Source organism: Aptenodytes forsteri, unplaced genomic scaffold (assembly GCF_000699145.1).
Source record: "Aptenodytes forsteri isolate BGI_AS27 unplaced genomic scaffold, ASM69914v1 Scaffold206, whole genome shotgun sequence".
NCBI classification, from domain to species: Eukaryota; Metazoa; Chordata; class Aves; order Sphenisciformes; family Spheniscidae; genus Aptenodytes; species Aptenodytes forsteri.
Genome location: NW_008794544.1, coordinates 1143551 through 1165857, shown reverse-complemented (window position 1 = coordinate 1165857; position 22307 = coordinate 1143551). Strand labels below are relative to the sequence as shown.

The following is a 22307-nucleotide window of genomic DNA, read 5'->3' as shown; positions in this document are numbered from 1 at the left end:
CGTGTTTGAGATCACGTCTTAAAAAGGTTGTAGAGAGGCACATAAGTACATATTGTCTGTATAGTAAGTATGTAGCACTTAAAGGTGTTGCTACTGTAAAGTTTCAGTGAAGCTTGATTCACTGAATGTAATAATGGAATACATCATGTATTCCATTGTAATAATAATGTAATGGAAGCTTAAGTTTTGTTTGGTCACCTGCAATATTCTGTCCACTTGTCCTGTAATACAGCTATTTAACCCTAAGACTGCCACAATTAGAAAATAAAGAATAAGTGTCTAATTTGTAGAACTGTATAAGAAATATCTGCTATTATAACTACTTCAGTAATATGTTTTCTTTAAAACATATAAGAAAGTTAGATTGGGAGATACAGACCTGATCTTTATGTATTCATCTCTCAGCATGAGAAAATGTCGAATCAGTTATCAAGGTTCTACTTACCCATTTAAGTGGAGGTTTCTAGGGAAGGATGGGGGGTTGGATATGTGAAAACCATCTAGTTAAGTCTTTGGAAAGAGAGAATCCTGAATCTTTAATGTATGTGGGTTAAGAAAAACAAGTCCTTCGCACTCAACTAAATCTCTTCCTTACTTTTGGCCGAAATTTCACTTCCTTTGCCCTCAAGGCAATTCTGCTAGTTCTGTTTTTGTTCCAAATTTGGGGGTGGAGGGTGCAGAATGAGATTGTGATTCTTAGTTTTCAGAAATATTTTTTTAATTATATATTCCTGCCTGCCTTTGACCAAGAACATAAATTAAAAAATATCATTTGAATAACATTATCTTCTTAAGTTTATTTTCATATCCTTACTATAGTGTTGGAGGACTAAGGAGAGCATTCATTAAGAGCTAATATGGTTGTGGTTTTTTTAATTGCAGGAGTCAGAGTTACCATCAGAACTGAATAATGAAGGATACTGTGATTTTAACAGCAGGCCAAATGAGAACTCTTACTGCTATCAGCTCCTGCAAGAGCTCAACGAGCAGAGGAAGAAAGGCATTCTTTGTGATGTTAATATTGTGGTGAGCGGGAGGGTCTTCAGAGCTCACAAGAACATCCTGGTTGCAGGCAGCCGCTTCTTTAAGACTCTGTATTGCTTTACAAACAAAGAAAGCCGTAACCAAACCACTGTTACCTATTTAGACGTTGTTGCTGTTCAAGGTTTTTCTGTCATCTTGGACTTCTTATATTCCGGTAACCTCGTGCTTACGAGCCAAAATGCCATTGAAGTGATGTCAGTGGCCAGCTACCTTCAGATGACGGAGGTTGTCCAGTCCTGCCGCAACTTCATTAAAGATGCCTTAAACATAAGTATAAAATCAGAAGCTCCAGAGACCGTTGTAGTGGATTACAACAGAAGATCTGTTAGTAGGGATGGTTTGTCTCCCAGGGATCAGAAAGTTGCCAGCTTCTGGGCAACACGAAATCTTACCAACTTGGCAAGTAGCATAAAAACTGAGAACGATGGTTACTCTATTGATGAGGGCCAAATGGAAAGCTACCAAATGAATGACTGCAGTTGGGTCCAGGACAGCTCACCTGAAATGGCTGAAAATGAATCTCAAGGTGAGGGAAAAGTTTTCGTATGGAATGACATGGGCTCACAGGGACAATCAGTTCAAGAACCTGGAAAAGCAAGAAGGAAAAACCAAACTGCAAAGAGATTTATTTATAATATACCACCTAATACTGAAGAGAACTCAGAAGATTGCTCAGTGTTGCAACCGTCAGTCCCATATCCGGAAGAAGATTTGTCATTTATTAAAGAAGAAGCAGGTAAATATTGCTTAATGTCAGTCAGTCATGTCATTTGAAACTAAATTATTGAATAAAGTACATGACAGTGTAACTTTTATAAAGGTATGTTGGATAGGATCTTTTAGTGAAGTCAGCACACCAATCAGGTTACTAAATCAGTAATCCGATTCTCCACCTTGGGGCACAACAGTGTATCTTTGGCTAGAGAAAGGAATCACCGTGCTGTGCCATGCAGTATGTAACATGCTGTTTGCATTTGATGCTTGAGTTGGGAATACTTACCAGCTGGTAGAAACTAAAATTCTTATATTTATGTTTAATCTGTAGCCACTATTAGGCACAAAATCAAGGAGTGATAACTGGTGGCTAGTGATGTTAGCTGGTTGCACAGAGAAAGGGCCTTCATAATTTCCTTCCCTACACTAGCAAAAGACTTTTGTGGTGATCTCCCTCACCTGAGTGTCACCCAGAAACAGAAGTCAACTTTCCGCTGCTGTTTATTGTAGGATTATCTGGGAAGCTACAAAATGGAGTAATCCTGGCTAGTATAATAGAAACTCTTAAAGCAGATTTGTGAAACAGATTGGAAAGACATGCCACAATGACATATAGTAAAGGGAATATCTTTTTGTTGAACTATTCTTTAAACAAATCCTGAGAATGACTGAATTAATAGGATTTTTTTTTCCTTAAGGATCTATGGTTAATGTAAATGTTAAAATAAGATTAAATATCTGTTTGCTAAACAAATACAGTCACACAAAGAATTATAAGCAGACTGTTCACAGTGTAATTGGGGATTTGGGGCAATGTAATTAAGTTCCATTTTTTAATTTTTTTATAATTATTATACTGTAAGAATAGTTGAAGTATATATTTGAAGTACTGCCATTTACCTGTATCACTTTTAGATGAATTAGCAGTTTTGAAAACTTACCCCAATTTAGGAGTCAAATTAAAGGTGGATTTGAGACATAGCTGGAACCAAGTTCTTCAGACGTGTCTGTTTCTAAAGCATTTCAAAATGTATGCCCCCTTCAAACATGAAGGGACTGTGGATATCCTCCGCTTCCCAGGTTCAAGGAGTAGAATTAAGAGGGAAATTAAAAAAAAAAATCAGCACTATCAGCACTCACACCTGTGGGTATAGAATATTTCCAGATATTTTTGTATTCCAGTGACAAAACAGATATTTGAAAGCAACCCGAGTTCTGGGAGGGTCTAGGAACCTATATTTACTTTGGTGGAAGGATGGCCTTGGTTTCTTCCTGTACCCCCGGACTTATTTGAAAAACAAGGCTGAAAGAAATCCTTTCAGTAGTGGCAGGGACAGGCCGTTTCTCCTTGGGCCTAAAGGGCCCTTTTTTTTTCCTACCCGCGGCGGTGTGTGGATGCCTGTCTGTGTGGCCGGCAGCTGCTGAGGTGCAAGGAGGCAATAGGTGAATAGCAGTCCAGCAGAGGGCATGTGGTGACTCTGTGCTGTGCTGTACCGTGCCAGTATATATGCACGAGCACCACAGTGACATGTCACGATATAGAGCGATGCAGACTGGAGCTACGGATGTGTACATCTGGCACATGAGCAGGGGCAGCCAGTACAAGATGCGTCCATATAGTTAGCAAGTAGTGTGGCACAACAGGAGCAGCTCTGGAGAAGCAGCTGTGCTGAGGAGCTAACATTCATTCTGTAAATGCTTCAGGGGGTTTGCTTATCTCCAGTCTTCATCTCTGAACTCAGTGGGTAGGTCTACTTTAGCTTTGCAGTTCAGCTTGGGAGTGTGCACTTGTAAAGTGAACTTCCTGATCTTCTCTTACTGTCTAAGCTTTTTTAGACTGTACAGGGTTTCTTCTGGTTGAAATGAAAATAGAAGCTGTGTTTCAGAAACATGCCTATTTTGTGCCATCTGCTAACAGGCCTTGGGTCCACAGCACCAGGTCAGATCTAGCCTTAAGTAAAGCACCTTCAGATGTGTATAGTGGGGATGTTGAGTCCTCAGCACCCACACAACAAATCTGCCTCTGCTGGGCTACACTATTTGCTAATACATACTTAGTTGCGGCAACATGAAAAAAGGCAACAGAAGGTCTGGAGCAGGAGCTGAGGACCTGTATATTAATTGCAGAAACATCAAATTTCTGACACAATTTAGCATGTGATTTCTATTTCTGATTTATATGGGGTAGATATTCAATCTCCTTTACTGTTGGAAATACCACAGGGAATATGTCTACTAAATGATGTCCCCAGCAACAGAAATAAATACTTGCTTGTGTTCTGCAGACTTTGAATTTGTGCTGTGGAGCTTTCTTGCAGAAATAATGGAGGGTATGGGCAGTGCAGTAATGATTAAACAAGTTTAGTCCTTGTTTGGTTTTTTGGACAGAAGCACCAAGGTTTCCAGTAACTCATTGTGCTAAAGAATTAAATTACAAAATACATCCATGTAACATCTTGATGAAAAGAGCTGTATTAGAGGCTAGGGGCACACTGAATTTGTGCTGTGGTGTCTGTCCAAAACTGTTGGAAGTTCTGTGATTGCAGGGGAGAGTTTGTTTTGGTGAACTATAAAATCGTGTCAGCTAATGATCTCCTTGGTACTTTCAGAGCACAACATAAGTGGTCCCAAGTAAATATTTATTTTCTGTCAGTGTTAGAACTATTTTGGAAGCCATATCTAATATTTTTATAATAAGACCTTTACTTTTATGAAGTTCTTATGTGCATGCACATTGTTTGAAACAAGAAGAGATACTGGAAGTGGGGCTTGGTATAGCTTACTTTCACCCATAGTCTGTGCTTCAGCATTTGGTATTCTTTCTCCTGTACTGCTGGCTAACTTTTTCTTTGGTCTGCAGGTAGATTCCACTCTTAAACACTGTTATTTCAATTGTTCCCTCTACACCCAAGAAAAGGTGCAAGAGGGGAGGAGTGGAGAATTGGGAAAATGACAAGAATGAGTTGTAGAGTAACCTGCAGGTTATACGGTAACTTTTTAGTTGTGGATTAAATTTCTTGTGGAGATGAAAAACTACCAAAAATAATAGGCACCGGGAGTTAAAAATGCATAAGAAAATGTCTTCTAGAATAGACATAAGACAATGCTGTGAGAAGAAAAAGGAAGTAGTAAATTCTTATGATGAAAGCTAAGGAGTGTGCTGTCCCTTTGGTTGACTAAAAGGGAAAGAATGAGCTGCTACTATTATGCTTTGTCATGTGCTGATGGGGATAACCAACACCAGCTGTGGTTATGAGATGTCCAGTAACATGCAAAGTGAGTTGCTGTGTCTTTGATTATGGTTTTGGGTTGTCTGGTGTTTTTGTGAGGGGAAAGAAATACCATTAATGCAGTGGAAGGGAAGCCTATTTAAGAACACTCCTCTCGCTACAAAAATTTACCCCAAAAGCCACTACCTTGAATTCTATAGTAAATGGACTTTGCAGTTGGGTACTGCTAGGTAAGTATTAGATAATCAAAAATAAAAGCTTTCTGAACTATCTGCTACCCCTCTTGTCCCAGTAAAGCAAACATGTTAAACTGTTCCTTGCCAAATGTGAGTTTTCCTACAGGTATCCATAAGGATGTGTCAGCTTCTCCTTCTTCTCACCCTGTGTTGCCGTTGAGTTTATATTTAATACCTTCCCTGTAAAAGTAGCACATTGAGCTTCAAAAAAACTCTATGAAGTTGAGATGGATTTTAAATTGCATGTACCATCTTACTTCATTTACCTACTCTTACTGAAGCTTTCAAGCCTTCTCCAGTTTTAGCTATATTAATTTAAATAGCTGTGTTTCTTCACACAATGTTACCACCTATCTTACTATTTTCCCTTCTAGTTGATAATCTGCTAAAAAATGTCTTTACTGTTTACAGCCGTGGTGCATCCTACAATTAACCATTTACCATGGTGAAAATAACAGTGCAATCAGTCAGCATCTCTTAGTTACCACTTCATAAAAGTTCAGTGATTCTAATTCACCATATTCTTAATGTCTGTTCATAGTTTTTTATGAACTTTTGTCACTTCTTGAATTTGCTTTTCATTTGGGCCTGTTTTTTGGAGTACAAGTGTCCTATCCTCAGGCTTCAGAACACAACTGTGAAGTATTGCTTACGCTTTCCAGAGCTGACTGTGTTGATTTCTAAAGAGGCTTGTATGTAATATCCCAATAGCTTTATGAAGCTACCAGTGGATTACTTGTTACCCTGATTTTCAGGCATGGTGGGGGTGAGGGAACGGATAACATGGCCAGGATGAAAACAGCCCTTTTGTGGAACAAGAGGCTTCCTGAATGATTTTGTAGGTGTTCTTAAGGAATTTAATTCAGCTTGCTGTAGAAGCAACTACTTTTCAGAAGGGTACAAGCAGCAGCTAAACCTGCTTAGAAAAATGTAGTGCTGGTCACAGTTTTCCTCTTGACGTGACGGAGCAGCATAACACAACTTGATCAGGACTTACAATAAAGAGAGGTAACTTTGTATTTGAAGAAATCAAGATTAATGGACTTATCTGGACATGTTTATATTTCTTGTAGGGATAAATCCCATTTGACTGTCTGAGTTCCAAATAAAAAAAAATTAGTGTAAGAAAATTAAGCATTTTTCCTACTCTTGCATGGTACTATAAGTCTCGGTCAGGTCTTCCTCAGACCCCCAGCTGATACCCTGATTGAAAGATTTAAATTGCTTAAAGGACCTTTAATCTATTTGCCCCATTCCCTATGTAACCTGATATTGAAGGTCCCATTGGTTTTTAGAAGTCATCTAAAGAGTACAACATCCGGGGGTCAACCTCTTCCCCATTCATTAAATTTGTCTCTCCTGGGGATGATCCCAAAGACAAGTAGATCCTTATATTCTCATGGTATGGTCAACTACTGACCTTGCAACTTTAAGCAATGTTCTGCATATTACTGTTGTACTGGTTGTTTTTTTCCCCCCACAAAAAAAAGGCAAGCAATTGGGGAAGAAGGTTATATGGTGTCTACGGATCTTTTCTGCCCAAAAAACTTTTTTTTTTTGTCTCAGCGCAACTGAAGCGCAGGCAATACATTCACTTTTAAAAAAATTATCAATCTGAAGTGCTGATTCGATTTTTCTGCTACCACGTTTATGAAATGGTGATGATGATGGCAGCAACTCCATAAATAAAGAAAACCAGGGGCTGTGTGTCTTCTTGATACATTTGGGGGGGCACAGCTAACTTCTGTGGCTGGAGTTATGCTATTTCTTCAGCTAGCTTCCCTCCTGCATCTCAAAGATGTAGCTCAGTAAGTCAAATCTAATTAATTTTATCACATGCTGAGCAGTGAAAGTGTTTTTACTCCAGGTGTTTCAGATCCTTTTGGACTGTAGCTGATTTTCAGAGTAGTGTGGAGCTTTTTTAAACTATCACAAAGATTAGAATACAACTTCCTTTAAAAAGCTTTTTTTCCAGATAGTAATTACCCTAGAAAGTAAAATCTTGTTTTTATCCACAGCCCCCTTATCTCCTACATGCTTGTCTTCACGTGCCTATCCGTTCCTGTATGATATTTATGAAGCTAAAAGACTGCTAAAGGACTCTTAAAAATATCCTTTATGCCTTAACTGACATATAGTACAGAAAAACAATGTTAGGTTTCTTATTTAACCTGTAGGTTTTCTGCGTTGATAGGCCTATTCAATTCAGTTACACCACCATAACTCCATGTGAGAGCACTCTTATGGTAGAGTGACTTTGTAAGAGTTCATGGAAGTATAAATCAACCAATTGCTGTTCAGTTACTCTGGGTGTACAAGTCTTTGTGTTGTGTGGTTTTGGGGTTTTTTGTTTGTGTTTTTTAAATTTGAGGGAAGGGATAGGTCATCCTCAGTGTTGGTAGCTGAGTAGAATAGGTTTTAAGTGGCATGTAGTTTGACTAAAAGATGATTCCTTCATCTTCTCTTTTTCAGATTCTCTGTCCTTGCTGAGTTGTTTTGCTCACTGCCCAACCACTTATGCTCTGTGTACATTCTGGAATTCTTGTGTACAGAACTTGGAGTTGGTTTTTGGGGTGGAGGAGAGAGGCAGGCAGCATTTCTTACTTGTGTCAGTTTCTGGCAGGTATCAGTAAATACATCCAACCAGAAATGTGTTTGTAGTGTAGAAAGTTTATACTAAATGTAGAATACTATAGCATAGCAAGCTTATACTATGCATTTACCCTAAAGCTCATTGTAGTACTTGCAGTACACATGCATTGGTAGGAGTACAGCTTTAGCAGACAATTTCATTTCAACCACTAGCCTTCATTGGTGCAGCTTTGTTAGTTATAAGCTTCATCCTGTCATACTGGGAACAATGGAGAGGGGAGTTAGCAAGATCAGAGTTGCCATATGTACTGTAAAAATGTAGCCACAATTGCAGAACTTCATTCACTTCTCATATTCCCAGGGTTCGGGGGGGTTTGAGGGGACTTTTTTAAAAACACAATTTTTAAAGCTGGAAAAAAAACCCCTTTGTTAAGCAGCAATTGTCTTTCATGGTCAGGTCATGTGTATGAAAAGTATGAGCTGTGTAAAAGTTCCAATCTCTTACACATTTGCTTGCTTGTGACTTGAGTTGATCCCCTTTCTTTAGGGTGTAATGTTGCATGTTACTTTGTAAGGAGAGCATGACACCAGTCTGGCAAGCTTAGTTTGTCGTGTACTCCCAGATCTTATTACACAGAGTTCCCAGGGAAGTATCTAGTTTTGGTTTTTTTTGTGTTTGGGGTTGTTGTGTTGTTGTTGTTGGAAGGGTTGGGTTTTTTCTTCTTTTGTTTTGGTATTTTTACAGATTTGTGCCTCTGTCTCGTACCTTACTTTTCTTCAAAGCCCAGTGTAAAGACAAAATCCCTTGGTATTCCTGGACAAAGTTAGGCTTTGGCAAAGTAAGTCTGGAATGAATGATACTGAAATGACAGTTCAACACAAGGGTTTTGGTCAATTATGCTACTGCTTCTAAGACTGCCTGAGATTAGGGAAACTAACATGAAGTAGAGATCTCCTTAGCATTTCCTTTCAGCTGTTTTGGCATAAAAAGTTGTTCAGACCAAAACAGTCTCTACACGGCAATGGTATCTCTGCTTATGTCTTTACTTAAGAATAAATACAAATGAAGACCCATATCAGTTCTTGGTGTATTTGTCTCGACTACAGTGACATCAGTGGTCTTTGATCATGATGTACGGTGATATTTATATTTCATGTCCTTCAAGTTGACATTTAATTCTTCCTTTAAGAAAATATGTTTACAAGCTACAACGTGTAGCTGATAAAATGGTAGCAACAGCAGTTCTCTAATGCTGATGCAGAAAGAAACTAATGGCTTTACTGTGTAGAGAACCCTTGTATTAGGGCTAAGATGGAAATAAACTTAATTTTCTTTTTTTTTTAATTGGATGCTTTTTTACCCCCTCATTAGGGAGAAACTGGCAGCTTTGAGGACAAGTCAAACTTATTTCCTTGGATTTGTTCTACAGTCACTTTTTCAAAGAGTTAGCAAGAAAATAGGAGCAGAACATAATGCCAAGACATTTAATTTGGTTACCAGAGTATCTAGAATAGTTGGTAGTTTTTAACGTATTGAAGGATCTTAATCCTAAATGCCAGTCAGTCTCTAGGAGTTTCATGCAGCCTTTCAGGTGTGTATTTCCTTGAAAGTCCTACTTATATTAACACTTTAAATACAAGACTTGATGAAAAGGGGATGTGAAATCTTTATATGAGAAAGTCTGAGTTATCTCTCAAATACTTTACTTGAGAAAGCTCTTGAAGTACATCCTTAAATTGACTTGTTTGCAGTGTTCATGATCTGGCCCTTGAGCTCACAACATAGTCCAGAAGTTTATGGATGAATTTATTTTCTTGATAGTGAAGTCAAGAAGGGTTATTTTCCTGAAAATAGCTTACTGAGTCTCATAATATTTAACATCTTCATCAGTAATCAGGATACTAGGACAGAAGATGCTCTCAGCAAGTCTGCAGATGACATCAAATTGGTGGGAATGGTTGATAAGCTGGACGGCAAGGCTGGGCTGTTGTTCAGATGGACCTCAACAATCCGTAGGAATTGGCCAACAGGAACCCTCAAGATGCTGTGCAAAGACAAATGTCAAGTCCTGCATCTGGAAGAAACAACCCTGTGCATCAGTACAAGCTGAGTGGATGTGTAGTAACTCTGTGGAAAAGAACCAGGGTGTCCCTGTGGACAGCAAGCTGAACGTCAGTCAGTAGTGCATCTTAGGAGCAATGAAGGCTAGCCTCATAGTGGTGCTATTTGCAAGAACATAGCCAGCAGGCTGAAGGAAGTGATAATAATACCCCTGTAGTGGCAAGACCACATTTGAAATCCTGTGCCCAGTTTAGGGCAGCCCAGTACAAGAAAGACGCTGGCAAGCTGGAGGGAGTCCAGTGGAGGGGCACTAAGGTGGTTAGGGGGACGGAGAACATGTTCAAGGAGAGGCTGAGGAACTGAATTTATTTAGGTGGAGAAGGCTGAGGGATCTACCTGATGTCTTCTATCACCTTAAGGGGATTATAGAGAAAATGAACGCGGATGCTTTTCAGAGGTGCACAGTGAAAGGGCAAGAGTTGATTGTCACAAGTTGCAGCTAAGGAAATTCCAGTTGCATATGAAGAAAACTGTTGACCGTGAGAGTGGTTGTTTTGGAACATATTGCTTGGAGGGTTTATGGAATCTCCTATCCTTGTAGGTATTTAAAACTTGGCAAGGTCCAAAGCAACATATAGTCCAGCTTTGAAGTTATCCCTGCTGTGAGCAGGAGGTTGAACTAGGTGACCTTCAGAGGTCCCTTCAGACCTAAGTTTTTGTTTGAGCCTGTGATAGTCCCTGAGAGCAATAACTCCCCCACAAATAAATGATCTAGATGAGGAAAGCTCTTACTATCTTGTGTTTCACTGACATAGCCTTTGTGGGGAGAGATCAGCAAAACAGCTTTTTAATGTGAACGGCACCCCTTTCTCAGGGAGGAGTTTTTCAGGGAATATATGATAAGCAAGTTGAAAAGGCAAGTGGACGATATATTTGGCATCAATTGATGGTCATCTGGCAGGGTTAGTTGGTGATAGATCTGCCTCCATAGTCAAGGCGATAAACCATTTTTTTCATGAATGAGAAATAGTAAAAACTAAGAGCAATTGGGAGCAGTACGTAAAGTATGAGTAAGATTGCATTGGCAAAATGTCTTAAGTTTGTCTGAGCCTTCTGTTGCAAGAAGCAGTTGAGAAGTAATATGCTTTGACCCCTTTTCAGAAGCAAGGTTAAAGATGTGAGTAATACTCTGGGAACAAATGGAATACAATATATTTTCTTTTCCCCACCTTCCCAGTGTGTCAGTCTTGGCAGTGCTGTTTTTTCTGTCATGTTACCTAACATAAGCAACAAATCCAGCTCTCTAATAGCAATCCAGATTGTATCAGTAGATTACCACTGTGCTCTTTACAATCCTTGAAAGCTATGGCCTAATCACTTATCCTGTCTACTTTCTGTCTTTTTTAATTGATCTGAATGAGCAGTCAATGTCAGAAAACCTGGTGGGAAAAATAGGAGTGTTCCTTTTTCTCCTCTTCTGGCACTGTTTTTAGTGGTAATATGTGTAAAGAAAACAAGTTAAGTTCATTAGACAACTGTATCTAACGCAAAGTTTTCTATCTTCTCCCTCAGCACACCCTATGTCCATATCCCTTTCTATAATGACCTGTTCAATGGCTTCTATCGTTGATCTTCTCATTAATCTCCTTGATCATCCCCTACTCAGTAATGTCTCCTTTTCTTCCCAAAAAATCAGCATATTTCTGGTTACAGAAAAAGAGTAAAACTTATCAAACTAAGGATGTTTCTGCTCAGATGCGTTCTCTCTTGCTGGTGATACTCCCCTAGCTCTTGCCTTCTTAACTGAAAATCAGTGTGTCTGACTTCTGGTTATCCTTTTTCCTGAGAACAAACACAGTAGAACATAAAATCCTTCAATAAAGTTTTTGTTAGTTGTGTAAAAGCCTACACAATCACTTCATTGTATTTCGGACTGTCTTTATCTCTTCTCAAATTGACGTCTTGAGAATTTTAGTGCTGATAGTTAATCAGCTTATTTGTATCGTGTTTTATTTTTATTATTTTGGGTTTGGTGTTTTTTAAAGATCAGGTTACTCATAGAAACCTCTTCTCCATGCAGGGTAGAAGAATGGGTAGATGTTGGAGGCTAATGGACATTTGAATTACTAACTTACACCTCTTTTAGGAATCAACTAAACTGTAAAAAGGTATCCTTAGATCAGAGGAAAGTTGTGGTCAGACGACCTGGTCTGGGGTTACAGAACACTATTGCTTCTAGTTAACATTTTTTTTTTTTTAAAGTTCTTTCTCACTGCTGTCTGTATTTCCCGCTTTGCACCCCACCCCCAATCTACCAGTACAACTGCATAGGTAGTTGCTTTCAGTCTCCTATCAAAATCATGTGGGTTCAAGTTGACAGGAACAGCTTAGATGATGACTATATCTGTGGTTTTGCAAGCAGGTTTCAGGGGGCAGTAGCCTGGGTGGGAGGAGGAATGGGAGATGTTATGAGCCACAGGGGTCTGTAACATCTTATATTTGGCTCAGCTACAGTCAGAAGCTTATCTGACTGTAGGCTATATATCCTCCTGGGGAAACTAGTAGAGGCTAGGTATTGCACTTCAGTTCCCAGTCTGTATGTAATTCATGTCTTTCCTGTATGGATGAGCCATTAGACATTAAAAATGCCTTTTTTGTTGTTTTGTTTTGAATACATTATATGTGTGCTTAATCTAGAAAGCAGGCTTTCTAGGTCAATGAATTATTCTAAGAATAAGCATTAGGTTTAATTATGATCTACTTAGTCCTGTACTGTGCAGAGACTGAAGTGTCTGTAGCAACCTCTTATCTCTTGTGGTATCTGTGCCAGTGTTCTTTCATGTTATAGCAGGTCTTCAAATTAGAGGTAGAAAGATTTAATAGCTATTACCTACACTAGACTACAGCTCTTAAGTCTGTTTGGCTTTATGCCGAGTCTTATGCTAAGATCTAGACCTATGCAGGGATTTGAGCTCCTGACTTCCCTCAAACTTCAATACCAGCTGTAAGCATAAATGTTCCTAACGAAATTCAATTTGTGTTCTCTTAGATCCAGAAGAACTGTCAAAGTGACAGTGTTATAAATGTGCTTAGCTTGGTACAACTCTTACTTATGGTCAGTCTTTGATGTATGCTTATTTTGAGGGAAGCTATTCAATATTGCCTATACACAGCATACATGTTACATCTGCGAGCAGTAAAGGCTTGGTCTGTTGATCTTACACATATTCCTCTCATAAGGGGGAGAAAAAGGTGATTAAAATATTTTGATCACTGATCTTACACTGGTCAACTAGAGACAGGACAATTCTGTCAGAGTGGAAAATCCTATAAAAAAAAGCCTAATATTTTGAACAGATTATAAAAGTTGTTTTATTTTTTTCTCTGCTAGATCCTGAAGCCTGCTTTAATTTGGAGGCTTTTAGCCTTGAGATCAAGTCATCTTTGCTCATGCCCAGAACTGTACAACACTGCTTCCTCACTAATCCTTTCTTGTGTATTACAGAAGGAAGTTTTACTGCTCACTTCAAAGGAATGTGTAGTTGGCATGTCTATAGGGTATCCGTGTTCTATTCCTTGAGCTGTTGTGAGAGGCCATTGCTGGAGTCCATAGCTCCAAATTAGTGTAAGGAGTTCTTGCCTCTTTTGGACATAACAGCTATTAAGAGTCAGTAATTAAAAAAAATAAAAAAAATATTTTCCTCGCTACTTTGTTTCTTAAAGGAGAGGGAGACTTTTTCCCTTCTCTTCCCCCTTCTTTATACCAAAATAGCTGGGTGGATGAGCTAAAATACTGGGATTTCTCTTCCTTTGTCCTTTCAAGCTCTGCTTACATAAAAATGTATCTATATTTGCTATGAATCCCTTCTCAAGACTTTTCACAACAGTGAAATTGGGAATCCAGTGTGAGGACCTGAGCACCATCCAGACAAATAAAAGGAAATCTGCCAGTTTCCACTGCAGTTTGTTTATTTAACAGCTGTGTGCCTGTGAGGAAAGTAATGAATTTGAGTTCATGTTTTCCAACAAACTCCTGTCTTGGGGATTGGGGAGAAGACTGATTTGTGCTCTTGCCAGAAGAGTCTTTGCCCCACAAATATGATTTTGTCAAATGCCTAGTGCAGCTTTCTTGTATACTATTTATAGTTATCTGTGCTGTGTAATAGTGATTCCATATTCACTCGTGCAATTCTAACTTGTTACTAAAGTATAGAATTAAACAAGCAAGGATCTTTTTAAGGCACTGTTCACTTCTGAATGATTTTGTTCTTTTAAAGAGGGGGGGAAAAGCTACAAAGACAACACAAACTGCATGAGGAGCTTATCTAAAGACCAAATGTAAATATGCAAATCAGTCTTTTAAGCTGGTATATTCCACGTAATTATGGTCTCTTGAATTGATCACAATTTTTTAAGCTGGTATCTTCCAAGTAATTATGGTCTCTTGAATTGATGTGGTTACAGAGTAATGGAGATGATTATTCAAAAAAGGATTTAGACATAGCTGTAGGATACTTTGTATAAATAAAGGTATTTAAAGCACTTTTTATACCACTGAGATATTTTAAGGCAATAAAGAAAGTCACACCTCCAGTAGAAAATGTTTACTTTTGTACCGACTAGACTGCCTGTGGTAGACCAGATGAAGTCACTGCCCAAAGCAGTTGTAAGGAGAATCCAGCTGAAAACTTTTTAGCCCTGTCATGATGATAGGGAATAAGTATCTTTACCATAAAAGTTCCTGTAGTATGAAAAAGGCTTTGAATTTTTCTCAGGATGGGGAGAAGAGATGGTGCCGTGGAGAGTAGTTCAAAGGTCTAATTTCATTGAAATTAGGAATGCAGTTATTTTCTTCATTTCAGTACTGAAGATTATGTGAAAAAAGATTATAATTACTATTTTAAGGTTTGAAACTTTTTTGGCACAGTTTAAAAAGGATATATATTTTGCTAAACAACATGACTGATTAGAACCCGGGAAGCTAAAGTGAGACTGTGTCTGTAATAGGTACTTCAAGTGACTTCAAGTATGGACTGCTGCCGGGTACTTCAAGTGACTTCAAGTATGGACTGCTGCGGGGTACTTCAAGTGACTTCAAGTATGGACTGCTGCCGGGTACTTCAAGTGACTTCAAGTATGGACTGCTGCCAGAATCTTGGCCAAAAGAAGCTTGGGAAAATGGCAAGTATATTTGATGGAGAGGAGGTTGTTTTTTGCCTCTGATAGGGGTTCATTATCTTCTGTGTCACTGCTGGTAATATTTGATTAATTTGTTTAGAGATTTATAAGATTAAGTGTTTACATAATCTTCTTCCATATCATTTGCCTTTCTGGATAATGTAAATAGGAGTATTTCCTCAGAGGGAGAAAAAGGAATTCAAATGTATGGAAAAGTAAAAACAGAACATGATTTATATTGGCTCTTGTATTGTTCCTGAATATGAAGATACCTGAGGTCTTTAATGGTAGCTTTTTCCCCCCTGTAGTAAGCTAACTACAGATAATGGATGATGAAGATACAAATTTAAATATAATTTTAAAAGTAGATCTCGGAGCATACTACTGACTATTAAAAATAAAAGCTTCATTGCAATAAAGGTTTTGAATTCAATGCAGCCATAGCTAAAGCCTTCTTCAGTCAAACCTGTATTATATAACCTACCGTTTCACAGCTTATGTGCCTTTCTTAGTAGTTCAAGCAAGCAATTATCTGTAATTATTTTTCTGTCTGAAAACATACAAAAAAACCCACCACATCTAAAATAATTATTGCTAGATCCTTAAAATACATAGTCTTCAATAAAAAGAGGATCTTAAGGACTGGGTAATAGTAATGCCTACCTCTTCTCTGTAACTTTGAGCTATTACTGGGATGTGGTTTATGATTTACTTTAAATATTTTGGGTTTTACAGTGGAAGAAATTGGGTCATCAGAAGGTGAAATTCACTAGCAGGCAAGGGATTAGAACTCGGGGCTTAGGAGGTCTGCCTGTTCTTAAACCATTAAATTCCCATGTATCTTACAGCCCTGATGTATGTCTGTCTGTCATACCCCTGTTGATGTGTATAAGACTGCAATTTAAAACCTTTTTGAACTTATTTTTCTTTGTGTAAGCCATTATGTGACATTATGTTGACATGCAGCTTGCATGAGTGCTCCGATATGCCAAGGCAAACTTTTGAATATTAGCAAAATTTAACTTTCATGTTATGATGGATTTTGAAGCTGGGAGGAGGCATCTTAGATATAGGCATGCAGGCCCGTGCACATAACACACAGTTATTTTTGCTTTCTTCCTGCCAGCATGAACATTAGAAACTCTTAACCATGTAGCCTTAGCCAGTGCTTTTTGGATGCTTCTAGATGGTTATGATCATGTTCATAAATTATCTCACCTGTAGTAAGCTGAGTCAGTACCCTATTCTCAAAATAACCCTTGTATTCCTGTGTGGACACCTTCACAGCTGTCACAGCATCCTGTGCTTTTCTGTTTCACACAGTAATGGGCACCTGTAGTAAACCTGTTTTGCACGTATCCTTTGAGCAAGCTATGTTATCCTTGGTCCAAGGATATGTAAACAGCTCTCTTCCATCATAAGGAAGAAGTGGGATATTGCTACTTCCAGAAGTTTTTTCTGCTCTTTATTTTTTTTTTTCCTACTGTTAGACCAAAATAGACTTTGGGTATAGAATAGCCAAGATCTGAACCAAAACTTCCCTTTTTAGCTATTTCAGAATTATGCTACCTCGTACTGTCCTACTCCTTTTGTCAATATTCATTCTTGCTTAGTTGTACTTTTTTTATTTATTTGTAGAGTCAGATCTTGGCAGGCAGTTCCTGCACATAATTCTAAATAGAATATTGGGAGAGAAGATTGTAACTGCCTAAATTCCACAGAGCTAGAGGGTTTCTAATCCAGAATAAAGTGTTTTCTGGTATAGGTGACCGCTAGAAAATGGAATACTGCTAACTTAGTCTGATTCATGAAATAAGACTTCTTTTCAAAGAATTGATCTGTACTTCCGTAGTAAAAATTCCTTGGTTACAAGTAGGTATTTTTCTAACAAGATCATACATGCAGAACCTACCAGTACTTGTGGTTTCTGCAGGCAGGCATTGTCCTGATTTGGCTGATGAAAAGTCATGTGGGTGCTTTATTGTTTTGGCACCTGTTTATTTTTGTGCACCAGGCAGAACATACTGAAATAGGGGGTTTTGTGTTTTATCATCTGTTCTCCTGATGGCTTATTTTCTTGTAGGCGATTCCTCTGCTTTAATCATGAACAAGTTGAAGTGTCCACACTGTAATTATGTAGCCAAATACAGAAGAACACTAAAGAGACACTTGCTCATTCACACAGGCGTGAGATCTTTCAGTTGTGACATCTGTGGGAAGCTGTTTACTCGAAGAGAGCATGTAAAGAGACATTCCTTGGTAGGTAACCTCAAGAGTGTGTGTGTATGTATGTACATGTACGAGTGGGTTTTCATGGTTTTTTCAGATCTTTTGGTAGTTGGGAGAAACACTGTTCTCTGATGTGCCATAATGTAAATTGTTTTATCTTAATCTAAAATGGGTGAAGATAAACATCTCTTTTTGATAACTATACCTCTTATATTCTTAATGGAAAATGCAGTATCAATTAAGGCAGTCGCTGGAATTCTGATAGAGATAATTTCAAGATGATTTTGAAAGTGACGTGATAAAGAGATGCAGTATATGTAAGTATTCTGTAGATAATGAAACGGAATATTGGCTTAGTGTTACTGTGATAGAATAGCACATCTCCTTGTTCTGTAATGTTGCATCACCATTTTCTGTGAGGACACCCTGTTAATCAGCAATTGCACAATATCTTGGGGTAGTTCTGAAATACTTATTTCACAACTAGACAAAGCTATCGTATAGCATCTGCTTTAAGATTTAGGAAAGAATGAAAAATATGTGAGATGCAGAAAGTAAGTGTCCTTCTGACTTGTATTCTACCAATACCGTAATCGGCAGTTGAGCTTACCCTGTCCTGTGCATGTTGCATAACTCAGGATTTGACTTGAGTACTGTTTATCTGAGGATCCAGAGAAAGTATTATCTGTCTTGGGTATTTTGCAGGTACTTCGTATCTAGTCTGTAAGGAAATTAAGACTTCATTATAATATTTACTGTATAAAATCCAAGATGTGTTTTAGGGGAGTAATAAAAGCGAGATCATATTGGTGGTGAGAAGGTAATAACATTTCTCCAAGCTGTGATTTTAAACTCATTTTGCAACATGTTTTGCAGATACTCAGAATAGGTTAGTACATGGAACGGGGTAAACTGCACTTTACTTCTCCATTTTGGTAGCTTTCCTCAGTCCTTTGAGAATCAATGGACCACCTTGCTCCCTCATGAAGGTGTTCCATAAGTCTCCATAGCCTCCTTGCAGTTGGCTTTTTATTCCTCAGTGAGTAGAAAAAGTGGTTGTGAGCTTCCAAGTTTTAATGCGGATGCAGAAAAGAGCTTTTGGTGTAAGTCTTACTAACTTTCCTTTCTAGCTTGTGCTATCATGAAATGGACTTTCTGTTAGCCAGTAATATTATTAAAAGTAAATAATAACCTGAGTCATATCAGGGTATAATTCTAGAAGATATTTATAAGACCACTGTAGTAATTTTAAGTGTTCTTTAAATGCTCTACAGGTAGGAAAGGTATATGTTAATAGCTCCTATGTAAATTTTAGAACCAGCATCTTATGTTCCACTGTTACTGCTGCCTTTCTTCCTCCTCCCATACCACCTGGTGAAGGCTTAGATGCCTGAAGGGACAGGAGTACCTATGATGTTACAGAGTCCGAAGGACATTTTGTTCTGTAGTGTGTGTAGGTGACTGCAGTGATGGAGAGGGTGATGGTACAGGGCAGCTCTGTGGCTCGGCAGAGGAGGTTAGGTCATTATCACCTTATTGGTGGTGATACCATGTAACATGTCCCAGCAGCTACTCTTCTTCTTCCTTTGTGGCTCACCAGAGAAGATAGCAACAGTGGGTGGTAGTTGGTCTACCAGGAAGAGTAGAGTGGGACTTCAGGTTTCTGTCTTGCAGTATCTGACCACGTCTTGTAGCTGAAGACTTTTTCCCTGCAGGAAAGGAAATGAAGTCAGACAGGGTGAAAATAGCTATAGAGTGAGCTCAGCCCAGCCCTGTGCTTTAACTGAAGTGTGCTCTGCCTGATGGAGTCAGAACACTCCTTTCCCCCACCCCCCCTTCAACAAACACCTCAAACATTCTGCTTTGTGTGAAACATTACTATAACAAGTCTAGAGGCTGAGGAAAAAACGTGGTATCAGCTGTACAGATTATACAGTGGGACTAAAGTAACTGTTTGTATCTTGGTGTTTTCCCTCATCTGGGTGGTAATTTCTGTTTTATCTAAAATGGCAACTTTTTCAATGTGACCTCAAATGAGATATTTAAGCACATAGTTGTAGTCTGTTGCGGGGACACCAGACAGAAGAAAGAAGTCTTCAACTTAATTTTCTCCAAGATTATAACTATTACACATGGTTGCTGAATTCAGTTACTTGTACAAGTAATATACCCCCAAATTAAAAATCAAAATTTATGTTTAGTCAAGTTAGTCAACAGCAGCCTTCTAATTTTACACACAAGCTCACTACATACAGGACAAAAAATTCACCAAAGGGACCTGGAAAGATGTGGTTGGGTTTGGTTGTGTTGGGAGGGAGATGTCATGGAAGAAGGATCTTGCTCTTTGAATTCATGCAGAACTTAACTCCTGCTTGTTCTTAATGTTTCTAGACTTAAAATTATAAAGGCAATTTTCTAAATGAGATATGAACCTGTGTGCAACATAAGTGCTTATACGGTTCTCATTGCCTTTGAGAGTCTTGTTCTGTACAGTGAGTAGTCATAAAATGAACACTCACCTGCTTACGGAACAGGCAGCTAGTCAGCTACCTGCTGAACAGTAAGCAGGTAGTTTGGTTGTGGGCAATAGCTCATGTAGTCCAAATGGATTTCTAGTAGTACTTCTCTTTCTCTGAACAGTGTTGGGATATCTTTCGGAAGACTTCAAAAAATGAATTTTTGTATTAATAATTATTATTATTACTATAGTTTTCTAGTTACTGTATGCAAATGCAACCTGATATGCATGTTTTCAGCTGTTACTATTTCTCTTCCATAGGTGCATAAAAAGGATAAAAAGTATAAATGTATGGTGTGTAAGAAGATTTTCATGCTAGCAGCCAGCGTTGGAATAAGACATGGATCACGACGTTATGGAGTTTGTGTAGACTGTGCAGATAAATCTCAACCTGGAGGGCAAGAGGGAGCAGACCAGGTGCAGGACACAGATTTCCCTAGGGATGAAGAATACGAGGAAAATGAAGTGGGAGAAGGTGATGAGGAGCTTGGTGATGATGTAGAAGAACAGAATGACCAGTCTCGATGGGATGAATCTGGGGAAGTTTGTATGCCTTTAGATGACTGACAGAGCATATGACTTCAGGGTGCCGCAAATGGACACTATATGGATTGACTGTTTGAATTTTTGGACTGAAGGCTTGCAAAATATGGTACAGGCTGGATGGTAGTTATGTTGCTGTGAAAAATGTAGGGTCAAAGCCTTATAGCAAAAAAGGATTATTAATTTTTTTATGATATTTGCACAGGACTGTACAGCATACAACCATTTGGTTGAATTATACAGAGTCCTCACATCTACAGTCAGTTATCAAAAGAAAAATGTATTTTTTATTATTTATAGGATATAGCTACTTGGGTCCTATTCAGACATAGTAGTAACTGTACTTATGTTACACATTCATGTATCTGTTAACATGAATGAAGAAAATTGCAACTTGGTATGGAAATACAAAGACAGCTTTCCCAAATCCACTCGTACTTTGTCGGTGAACCAGTGAAGCTAATTTGGGCTAGTGGCTCTTGTTTCCACAAGCATGTCTTTGCCATACAAACCTTACCTCTCCCGTACTCTGATAGGTGAAAGCCAATCATTTAAATATGCATCACAGATAACGCCAACACTGTATTGAAATTTGGTTTTAAAACTTTTGGCTCTATGCTGGCAGGTGGTATAGGTGATAAGCACTGGAGAAGTTAATAATGGCATTAATTTAGTGTCTGTTTCTTCATAGTTTTGAATTTTCAAGAAGGTTGTTACTGATTCATCAGTTCCAAAATGATCTTGCAGAAGAAATGACCAATAATGAAAATAATAGACTGATCAGAGCATGGGTAACTCTTCTGCCACTTAGTCAAAAGAGATAGCCATGCTAAAAGGTATCTGATGTAATAATGTTTCCTCCCTGCTCTAAGGCCCCCCTCCTCTCAAACTTTTTGACTTCCCTGGTGTATACCTCAGTCCCACAGAATAAAAATACAAGGAATGGAGAAAGTGTCATATTAAAAAACTTCTTGCTTGATAATTTCTTACTTGTCCGGTTTTTGGCTAGTTTATGTGGTGTGAATTGGACACTAGGCTATTGTGCCCATCGTTTGTCATTAAAATGAACACAAACTATTTTTTATTCTTTTGTACTTAATGGGTTGTTGCTAGTGTTTAATATAAACCAATTACATTTAACTTGTTGACTTAATTTGCTGGAATTTTTTTTTTTTTAAAGAAAAACAAAGTCCAAAGCAAAATAATGCTCTTTGAGTTGTCTACTTTTCAGGATGATATGCTCCCTACACTCTTTGTTTCAAATTTTTAGGAGGCGTTGAAACTTGAATTTTTGTAGCCATGTGGATTTTTTTTCCTAGGCTTGTAATATTGTACCAATGATTTCAGGCCTCTTTCATAGGGAGGGGAGGGCATTACACCTTCATCTTAAACTCCTCTGTTTTGTCTAGCCTAAGGCAAATGAATTCAGGCAATCATTGGAACAATATATCTGATGTACTATTACGTCACAACAAGTAAATATGCAGAGCATTTATCATGACACGTAGCTAGGCCAGTGTGACAGTACTGTATAAAAAGCAATTGAGGGTCACCATATTTTTCAGCTTTGTTTAATTTTAAAATGAGTATATTTTTTCCTATTTTATATCAGGTAACTAAATTATGCTAGTTGTGTGGATAACTTTGAACTATGCTTTGACGGACAGAATCTTAATGGTGCTCCATCTGATCAAAAATGGTATGTATTTAAAGAGACAAGCTTTACTGTTGTCCTTTACATCAGTAGAACAGTAACATAATGTTAAGACATTGTTTTTGCTGATTGAAGATAAGATAAGTTTGAACTACAGTTATATGGGAATTAAAATGCTTTTTTTATCATCCACTTGTTTCATTGGTAGCTTCCACATCATTGTAAACCTGACAGATGATTAGTTTTTTGGGGGAGGTGGGGAGGGTTGGGGTGCCTTTTTTTTTTTTTTTTTTTACCATGAAAAAAA

The 22307-nt window shown here is 38.2% G+C and overlaps 1 protein-coding gene across 1 annotated transcript in view; it reads left to right on the top strand.

The window, feature by feature from the left end:
- Positions 1-22216, top strand: part of ZBTB10 (zinc finger and BTB domain containing 10) — a 29153-nt gene extending 6937 nt beyond the window's left edge. Inside the window, exons 2-5 of the mRNA XM_019470228.1 lie at positions 883-1780; positions 14886-15059; positions 17140-17315; positions 20065-22216. Of these exons, the coding sequence (XP_019325773.1) occupies positions 883-1780; positions 14886-15059; positions 17140-17315; positions 20065-20370 (1554 nt within the window). The 3' untranslated portion in view covers positions 20371-22216. The remainder of the gene's footprint in view (positions 1-882; positions 1781-14885; positions 15060-17139; positions 17316-20064) is intronic.
- Positions 22217-22307: the final 91 nt, after the last annotated feature.